At 44.3% G+C, this 9,819-nt stretch overlaps 1 protein-coding gene across 5 annotated transcripts in view; it reads left to right on the top strand.

The window, feature by feature from the left end:
- UBOX5 (U-box domain containing 5) overlaps positions 1–9,819 on the top strand; it is a 47,699-nt gene that overhangs the window by 27,219 nt on the left and 10,661 nt on the right. For 4 of the 5 annotated variants that reach the window (XM_017504785.2, XM_017504784.2, XM_017504780.2 and 1 more), the window contains 2 exons: positions 6,701–6,795; positions 7,874–9,074. In XM_017504785.2, coding sequence (XP_017360274.1) covers positions 6,742–6,795; positions 7,874–9,074 — 1,255 coding nt within the window. In that variant the 5' untranslated portion in view covers positions 6,701–6,741. Of the gene's footprint in view, positions 1–4,181; positions 4,282–6,700; positions 6,796–7,873; positions 9,075–9,819 lie in introns of those variants that run through there. The other variant, XM_017504783.2, reaches the window with a different exon arrangement.

The following is a 9,819-nucleotide window of genomic DNA, read 5'->3' as shown; positions in this document are numbered from 1 at the left end:
GAACTCTTGACCTCAAGTGATCTGCCTACCTCAGTCTCCCAAAGTGCTGTGATTACAGGCATGGGCAACCATGCCCAGCCTCGCCCAGCCATTTCTTTGTTATTGTTATTATGAATACACCTTATAATTTAGAACATTTTTAGATTTACATACAAATTGAACATTATTCATGCTATTAACATCTTACATTACTGTGGTACATTTCTTAAAATTGATGAGCCAATCACTTCTCGGCCTTTTGGCTAAGATCAAGTGTAAAATTGATGAGCCAATATTGATAAATTATTAAGTTTATAGTTTAAGGTTCATTCTTTGTGCTATATAATTCTTTGTGTTTGTTTTGTTTTGAGACAGGATCTCGCTCTGTTGCCCAGGCTGGAGTGTAGTGGCACAATCCCGGCTCACTGCAGCCCCTGCCTCCTGGGCCCAAGTGACTGTCCTGCCTCAGACTCCCGAGTAGGTGGCATTACAGACATGCGCCACCATGCCTGGCTAATTTTTGTATTTTTAGTAGAGACGGGGTTTTACCACGTTGGCCAAGCTGGTCTTGAACTCCTGACCTCAAGTGATCCTCATGCCTTGGCCTCCCTAAGTGCTCCAAAGTGCTAGGATTGCAGATGTCAGCCACCATGCTTGGCGGTTTTTTTTTTGAGACAATGTCTCACTCTGTTGCCCATGCTGGAGTGCAGTGGCTTGATCTTGGCTCACTGCAACCTCTGCCTCCCAGGTTCAAGCAATTCTCCTGCCTCAGCCTCTCCAGCTGCTGGAATTGCAGGTGCCCATTATCTCGCCAGGCTAATTTTGGGTTTTTAATAGAGATGGGGTTTCATCATGTTGACCAGGCTCACCTTGAACTCCTGACTTCAAGTGCTTTGCCCACTTCAGCCTCCCAAAGTGCTGGGATTATGGATGTGAGCCACCATGCCCGGCCTGTGTTGTATGAGTCTATAGGTTTTGACAAATGTATAATGTTATGTATCTACCGTTACAGTATAATACAGAATAGTTTCACTGCCATTTCATTTTTATCTCTATACTCCAGTGCCTAGCACAGGGCTTGCAAATGTTCCACCAATGTGTAATAATATCCCATCTAAAATTAAATGTAAGCAAAACAAATTCAGTAGTACAGTACATTTAAAGAACAATCTGCCACAACCAAATAGAATCTCTCCTGGGAATAAAAAGCGTGGTTTAAAATTAGAAAAATGTGTTAATGTATCCCATTAGCCTGTCAGATAACATAAATAATAAAAGACAACGTATAGAAAAAAATCAGAATTCAGAGCATATGCCTGACTTTCAAAACTGTGAAAATTAGAATGCTTTATTAACATGAAGATGATATTTCAGTCTAACAATCAACATTATGTTCAAAGATGCATTTTCTAATGGGCATAAACGAGGATGGCAACTCTTTTACTGTTACGTGTAATTCCAGAAGTTCTAGTTAATGCAGTAAAATGAGAAATAAGAGTTATCATTTTGAGGAGGGAATTCTCATTGTTATCTAGATAATAGGGTTGTAAAAAAAAATAAAACAAGAAAACAAACTGAAAGTGTGTTAAAATCAGTAAGAGTTAATAAGAAAATACAATAAAGATACCAAAGTGAAAAGCTTTTCTATATAGTAGTGACTAGCTAGAAAAATTGAGGGGGTAAGAAGAACCTTTCATAAATAGCAACCTTAAGTAGAAACATGTAGGACTCCTTAAGTTAAAAAGTCAAAATTGTACTGAAACCAAAGAAAAAAAATGACAAAAAATCTACTCAAGATTTTATTCTTTTTTTTTTTTTTTTTGAGGCGGGGTTTCAATCTTATTGCCCAGGCTGGAGTGCATTGGCACAATCTCAGCTCACCACAACCTCTGCCTCCTGGGTTCAAGCGATTCTCCTGCCTCAGCCTCCCAAGTAGCTGGGATCAGAGGTGCGCGCCACCATGCCCAGCTAATTTGTATTTTTAGTAGAGGCGGGATTTCTAGGCTGGTCTTGAATTCCTGACCTCAGGTGATCCACCCGCCTTGACCTCCCAAAGTGCTGGGATTACAGGTGTGAGCCACCACGCCTGGCCAAGATTTTATCTTAAGGTAGTAGTAGTAAAAAGTTACAAACAAGTTGGGTTTGGTGACCTATACCTGTAGTCCCAGGTTCTTGGGTACTTGAGGCACTCAGGTAGGAGGATTGCTTGAGCTCAGGAATTTGAGGCTGCGGTGAACTGTGATGGCACCTGTGAATAGCCACTGGACTCTATCCTGGACAACATAGTGAGACCCTGTCTTTCAAAAGAAAAGAAATAGGTGTAAACAACCTAAATGTCTCACAAAAGTAGCCTCAAACTCCTGGGCTCTAGCCATACTCCTGTGTAGCTGGGACTATGGGCACATGCCACCATGCCCAGCTAATATTTTTTAAATTTTTTGTAGAGATGGCATCTCACTTTGTTGCCCAGACTGGTCTCAAACTTCTGGCCTCAAGCAATCCTCCTGCCCTGGTCTCCCAGAGTACTAGGATCACAGGTGTGAGCCCCTTTGCCCAGCCTATTTATACCCCACATTGTTCCAAAATTATTTTAAGCTAGCTTTCATATTATACTCTATTATATATCAATAAATAATTCAGGCAGGGAGAAATGTCAGGGCTGGGCCACAGATTTTATTCGGAGCTTTCCAGCAGCCTGAGTCAAGAAGGAATATGATCCATGTTCATACCACAAAATATTAAGTTGCTTGGGAAAAACAACTCTTCTAGTGTTGAGACCAAATTGAAAATTTTCTACAGATCTCCAAGAAAGGATACCATATAGAATAGATGGTGATCATTTTGTCCACCAAACAAAACAGTAACTGACTTTGTAGAGCTGTTTCTTATTGAAGTTCCTTGCTAAAGGACCACACAATGCCAGTGAGCAGCTTGGTGAAGAGTATTTGCAGGGTTTGGTGAGGACGGTGATGGTTGTGCCTGGAATGAACACGAGGATAGGCCTGTGTACTGGTCTGAGGGTCAGCTCAGTGGAGTGGTATATTTTAGAGATTAAAATTATGGTTCTCACCTGATGTGTCCTGCTACCCTGGTGTCCTATGAATCTTCACAAGTTGGTCACTGAATTTTTATCAATGTGTTACATTTATTTTTTGCAACTGGTAAGGATCAAAACTGCTAAGATATCTGTCAGATAGTGATATGGGATAAGATTTGCAGCAGCCACAAGGAGTGCCAGGCAAGAGGCAGGAGAATCCACTTAGGGCAGCACTAAGGAGAATGTAATGGTGTTGGACTGAATACTCTTCTGTAAATGTTCACTCAACTTATATTTTGATGAGTGCTGTGGAGAGCAGGTAGTCTGTTTCTAGTCAGGATTAGGTCCATATGGTTTTGTAGTTGACTGGGGCAGGTGGAGAAGCCTCATGAGCTGAGATACTTGAACAGAAGGCTGACTTACTTTCACGCAGAGGTGGGAAGAAGTAGCTAAGGGCAGACCCAGATTTTCCTTAATTTCAGGTCTGGTGTAATTCCTGTTGGAAAGGACAGTCAAGGTTCCACATTTCTATATCATAGAGCATAATAGCCTCATTTAAGTCTAGAAGGACTCTATTTTATTTTTTGAGACAGGGTCTCACTCTGTCACCTAGGCTGGAGTACAGTAGCGCAGTCATAGCTCACTATATGTAACCTTGCACTCCTGGCCTCAAGTGATCCTCTTGCCTCCACCTCCCAGGTGGCTAGGACTAGAGGTGTGTGTCACCACACCGAATTCATTTTTTTATTTTTATTTTGTAAAGATGGTATCTTACTGTGTTCCCTGGGTTGACGTCAAACTCCTGGCCTCAAGTGATCCTCTCACCTTAGCCTCCCAAAGTGTTCAGATTATAGGTGTGAGAGCCACTCTGCCTGGCTTTGTTTTTTCTTGGCTCTCTGTCAGGGCCAAGAGCGGAGGAGGGAACTGCCTGGGGCAGTGGAAAGAAAACCCTCTCAACCCTGGAGTCCCCTAGCCTCAGCCATTTGCCTAGGGCCCGTGCAGTTCTGCCTATACCTGTTTCTAGTGTCATCATCTATGTCAGTAGCGTATTGTGCTTTCCTTTGGCATCCTAGGTTTGCTTTTCAAAGGAGGAATGTTTTATTTCCTTGGTTTAGCTATATATTTATTTTAATGGTTCTATATTCAATTAAAGTGAATAGCTTAATTTTACTTTTACAACCAACAGGAAGCTGCTTCACTAGGTGGGCAGGGAAGCTGGGGAGAATGCTGCTCTAAATGAGTTCTGATATCCTGGCCAAAAAGTGGTAACTACAGGGGTTCTGAGGATATTTGCAGATGCAATGCATCAGATACTTCATTCATTTTTACTTATTGTGGAGAACAAGAAAGGTGTCAGAAGCCTGGAGACATTGTTAATATAATCTTTGAGAAAAGGAATTGTAGAAACTTTAGTCCAGGCCAGATTCTAAGATTCTCTGGCAAAGCAATGGTGTGTGTGCCTCAAAGTGGAAAGCACTAGGAGTTTCAACACAGGCTCACAAAGAATAGGAGGCTTTAGGCCAGGGGCTCTCCACTCCATGAGATTCATGTTTCTTCTATCATGATGAGCTTAAAGCCAAATAGTGAAACCTACTTATGTACATTATTTGTAAAAAACAATGTGTATAGGTACACACACACACACACACACACACACACACACTGCCCTAACAGTACTGTAAAGGAAAAATTTTTAGGTACGATAATAAAATTTGTTCTCATGTGTAAATGTTTGGGTGTGACCATACTAGAAGACATAAAGACATGTTCAGAAGCTTTTACCATCGTGCAGGAGCATGTGGAATGTACGCTGCTACAAATGCAGACTGACCAAGGCGGAGAGCTTTGCTCTCATTGATGTTATTTTCAGAAATGGTGGGCATCTCTTAGTAAAGGTCTGAACAAAACAAAATATGACCTTCCTATGGCCTACATGAAAGCTTTCATCCTAGGAAATTTAGCATATATGAAAACCATGTTTAAAAATACTTTGTGTTTATATGTAAAACTGAGTTAGGGGCTGAGATAATAGACATTTGCAAGTCCCATGACAGATCTTCACTGTGCAGCAACTCTCCACTGAAACGTTGCAGGATGCCCAGTACGCCTGGCCCCTGCCAGTGGCCCCTACTGATTATGACAACAAAAGGGGCTCAGAGGGTGGCCCTATCCCTGTTGGTCTAACGTGATTTTTCGTGGCCATGACTGTCAGGGGGAAAAGCATAAAGCATAAATGGCTGACTGGCCTCACCAAGGAGTTGAGATCTACTGGAGAAATCTGCCACTGGGAGGGGTGTTTTCCAGTGGTTCCCCTGCTTCTCAACAGAGTTTCCAGAAGCCATTGGAATTGGCCTTTAAAATGACTACTTGCATAAGATGCCTTTTTTTTTTTTTTTTTTTTTTGGTGAGATGAAGTTTTGTTCCTGTCACCCAGGCTAGCCAGAGTGCAGTGGTGTAATCTCAGCTCACTGCAACCTTCACCTCCTGGGTTCAAGCGATTCTCCTGCCTCAGCCTCCCAAGTAGCTGGGATTACAGGCACCCGCCACCACATTCACCTGCTTTTTGTCTTTAGTAGAGAAGGAGTTTTACCATGTTGGCCAGGCTAGTCTCGAACCCCCGACCTCAGGCGATCCACCTGCCTTGGCCTCCCAAAGTGCTGGGATTACAGGCGTGAGCCACTGTGCCCAGCCTAGATGTCCTTTTAAGGTGCTTTCCAACCCTAATATTTTATTTCTTTTCCTCCCTCTCTCTTTCCTCCCTCCCTCTTTCCTCCCTCCCTTCCTTCCTCTTTCTCTCTCTTTCTTTTCTTTCTTTCTGCCCCTCCCCAACTCCCTTCCTTCCTTCTGTCCTTCCTTTCTTTTTTTCTTCTTTTCTTTTTTTCCTTTGAGACAGGGTCTCACTCTGTCACCCAGGCTGGAATGCAGTGGTGTGATCATAGCTCATTGCAACCCTGAACTCCTGAGCTCAAGTGATTATCACACCTCAGTCTCCCAAATAGTTGTGACTACAGGTGCAAATCAAACATAGCAAGACTCCTCTACAACTTTTTCTTGTCGAGATGGGGTCTGTACAGTAAGACTGACTATGTTTCCCAGGCTGGTCTGGAACTTCTGGGCTCAAGCGATTCTACCATCTTAGCCTCCCAAAGTGTTGGGATTACAGGTGTGAGCCATCACACCTGGCCTGTAATAAATTTTCTATTTCTCAATAATGATGTTTTTGACTCATTATTTTCATTTTAATAAGAAAACATAATTGCATTGATAAGTGTTAAATGACAAAGATGCTTACCACCACTATAATTATTTTTTGTAACCCTTTCCATTCTGAGCACTCTGTCCTTTCTCTGAGCTCAGCTACTTTTGCTACTCCCTTTCTATGGGGACCCCCAGCACAACTGATGAGCCTTGCCTCCATTGGGTCTTTGGGACAGCTGTTGGCCAGAGAACTGGCAGTCTTTGCCAACCTGTTGAGCCTGCCATAGAAATCTTCTCTGTAATTTTTTAGTGACTGATTTTTCCCCCCAAGGTCATGTATAGGATATAAGGAAATTGAGTATAGACTGACAGTGTATGTGTTAAAGTTTTTGTTGCTATCCTGTTTGATTCTCTTAGGAATCAACTTCTGAAAGTTTAGAATTGAATTTAAAATTTTCTAATACTTAGTTTTATTTCTTATTTAAGGCTGCTTCTGATGCGTGGAAGCTTTCCTCTCGGCTACAGAGATGGTAATAAATCTTTGCCTTCCACAGTTCAGACCAAGAATTCACTGCAACAAGGTAAACAAAAAAAATATATGCACATAAATATATGATATCTTTGTCATGTGTTACATCATTTCCTGCCTTGTGTGTGTGGATTTGATTCAGGCTTACTGCACTTTTGCCCTCGTGACTTTAGATTCCATCAGATGGTATTTAGGTAAGCATGGGGCAGGCTTGCCTCTAGAATCATACACAGCGCCATGATGAGGTGAGCTGTGACGCATTTTGTGCAGGGTTCTCCACTGCACTCTTTTTTTTTTTTTTTTTAAATAAAGAATCTTGGCTGGGCGCGGTAGCTCACGCCTGTAATCCCAGCAGTTTGGGAGGCCAAGGCGGGTGAATCACGAGGTCAAGAGATCAAGACCATCCTGGCCAACATGGTGAAACCCCGTCTCTGTCAAAATATACAAAAAAATTAGCTGGGTGTGGTGATTCGCGCCTATAGTCCCAGCTACTTGGGAGGGTGAGGCAGGACAATTGCTTGAACCCGGGAGGCAGAGGTTGCAGTGAGCTGAGGTCACGCTACTACACTCCAGCCTGGCGCCTGGTGACGGAATGAGACTCTGTCTCAAAAAAAAGAATCTTAATACTTATTTTAATAATTGTACTCTTTATTCTTTGATGATCAATCTCAAGTCTTGTCAAAGTCATGGCAAAGGTAGAAATACTTTCTCTCCCCTGCCATTCTCTCCCCAGATATTGTTTTGAAGAGAGTTTTGGTTGGATTGGGCAGGATTTTGTTGCTTGCTTTTTTTGGGGGGATGGGGATATGGGGTCTTGCTGTGTTGCCCAGGCCTATCTAATTCCTGGGCTAATGGGATCCTCCTGCCTCGGCCTCCCAAGTGGCTGGGACTACAGGTATGTGCCACCATACCCAGCTCAGTTTGCTCATATTTTTAAGGTTGGGGAATACTTGGGGACATGGTTGCCCTTGACCTTTGATTTGATATTGGGTGCCTGCAAAAAAATCTGGGACAATTCAGTTTAATAAAGGAAATTTTAAAATGAGGAACCTCAGGCTTAAGAGTTTTCTTACAAGTGACAAGTTGTCTTCATTTGGATCATTGTGTCTCATGTTTTTTATTAAATCTAGATATCAGCTGATGGTTATGAAGTAGAAAATCTCATCTCTGAAGATCTCACAAAGAGAAGTCATGGTTTCAGGACGGAGTATTTCATTAAGCCACCAGTCTGTGTGACAGTTTCATTTCCCTTTAACGTGGAAATCTGTAGGATCAACATAGACCTCACAGCTGGGGGATGTCAGAACATCACGGGCCTGGAAATGTACACATCTGCCTCATCTAGCAGAGTGTCTTGGAGTACGCCCCAGTGCCGGACCCCAGACCCAGACGAGCCATCTGTCCCAGATAAGGAGACGTTCACCTTGGTAGGCAAAGTCTTACTGAAAAACCAGAGCCAAGTGGTGTTTAGCCATAGGGGCTTCAAGGCCAGGCCCCCTTTTGGCCCAATGGAAGCCACACTCCCCTCCCCTGCTGTTGTGGCCCAGGAGCTCTGGAATAAAGGGGCTCTTTCCCTTAGCCACGTGGCCCATCTAAGGATCTGTATCACCCATATGACAGGTGGTGGTGTCCCTTGTATCAAGCGGTTGGAAGTATGGGGTCAGCCAGCCAAGACCTGCTCCCAGGAGGTGATAGACAGCATCCTGCTGGTCGCCTCGGAGAGCCTCCCTCAGGACGTGGCTCTGCAGGCCCCAGCCTTGCCCATGGAAAGTGACTGTGACCCAGGGGACCAGTCTGAGAGCCAGCAGGCCCCCTCCAGCCTGCAGAAGCTGGCCGAGAACATTCAGGATGTGCCTGAGGAGTTCCTGGATCCCATCACCCTGGAGATTATGCCTTGTCCCATGCTGCTGCCCTCAGGCAAGGTCATCGACCAGAGCACACTGGAGAAGTGTAACCGCAGCGAAGCCACATGGGGCCGAGTGCCCAGTGACCCTTTCACAGGGGTAGCTTTTACTCCACACTCTCAGCCCCTGCCTCACCCCTCCCTGAAGGCCCGGATTGACCATTTTCTGCTCCAGCACTCCATCCCCGGCTGCCACCTGCTTGGGAGAGCACAGACGGCATTGGCAGTGACCCCTTCCTCCATTGTTTTGCCCTGTCGGAAAAGGAAGATAGAGCAGGCTGAACGTGTCCCAGACAGTAACCTTGGTATAAATGCCTCCTATTTTTCTGCCACAAGCCCTCTGGTTCTACCCACTACCTCAGAGCACACTGCTAAGAAAATGAAAGCCACCAGTGAGCCGAGCCTGACACACATGGACTGCTCAACAGGTAATTCAGCATCCTGTGTCTGCGGCCAGACTCGTCCATCTCCCTCCTGGGGGCACTTGGCTCTGCTACCCTTTGCTTTGTGCTTGGCCACCTTATATTCCTGAGGCTGTTCCTGTGCTGCCTCCTTCCTATTTCCCACTGTGGGGCCCCTCAGCATTGTCTTCAGACCAGGGACAACCTGGAGCCTTGGAGGGGTTCTGTGTGTTCTCGTCTGTTCCAAGGCTTCAGTCTGCATGTTTCGCTCCTCTGCTGGTGATGGTCCCATGGGCACTTTGGCCTGCCTTGGGCTCCTTTTATGTGCCTTGGCCTGTTCAACACTTTTTCCTGGCTTGAAGCCTCTGGTCAGAGCTGCTGGGAGGAGAGATACCAGTTCCTCAAAGCAGAGCATGCCCTCTGGTACCTTCTTTGTGTTATTCATGTGCCAGTGGGCTCCTCTGGGTGTTGTTTCTAACCTTCACAGAGATACAAGGATACATTGCATGGAGGTCCTCCATGTCCCCCTCACCAGATGTGCCTTGAGTACACAGAAAAGGAAAAAGGGACTAGGCTTGTGGGCGTTCTTTTCAGGAGATAGTTACTGAAGAGAAAAACCACACTGAAGAAAGTACACTCTGTAAATGTGTGGACAAATTGCAACATTCTCTTTGTGTGTTTTTTTTTTCTTTCTTTCTGTTTTTCTTCCTTGTTGCATTTGGTGGGATCCACAGGTAAAATTACAACATTCTTTTTTTTTTTTTTTTTTTTT

Source organism: Cebus imitator, unplaced genomic scaffold (assembly GCF_001604975.1).
Source record: "Cebus imitator isolate Cc_AM_T3 unplaced genomic scaffold, Cebus_imitator-1.0 Scaffold328, whole genome shotgun sequence".
In the NCBI taxonomy this organism is placed as follows: Eukaryota; Metazoa; Chordata; class Mammalia; order Primates; family Cebidae; genus Cebus; species Cebus imitator.
The sequence above is the reverse complement of the archived record's forward strand: the minus strand, read 5'-3'. Positions and strand labels throughout refer to the sequence as shown.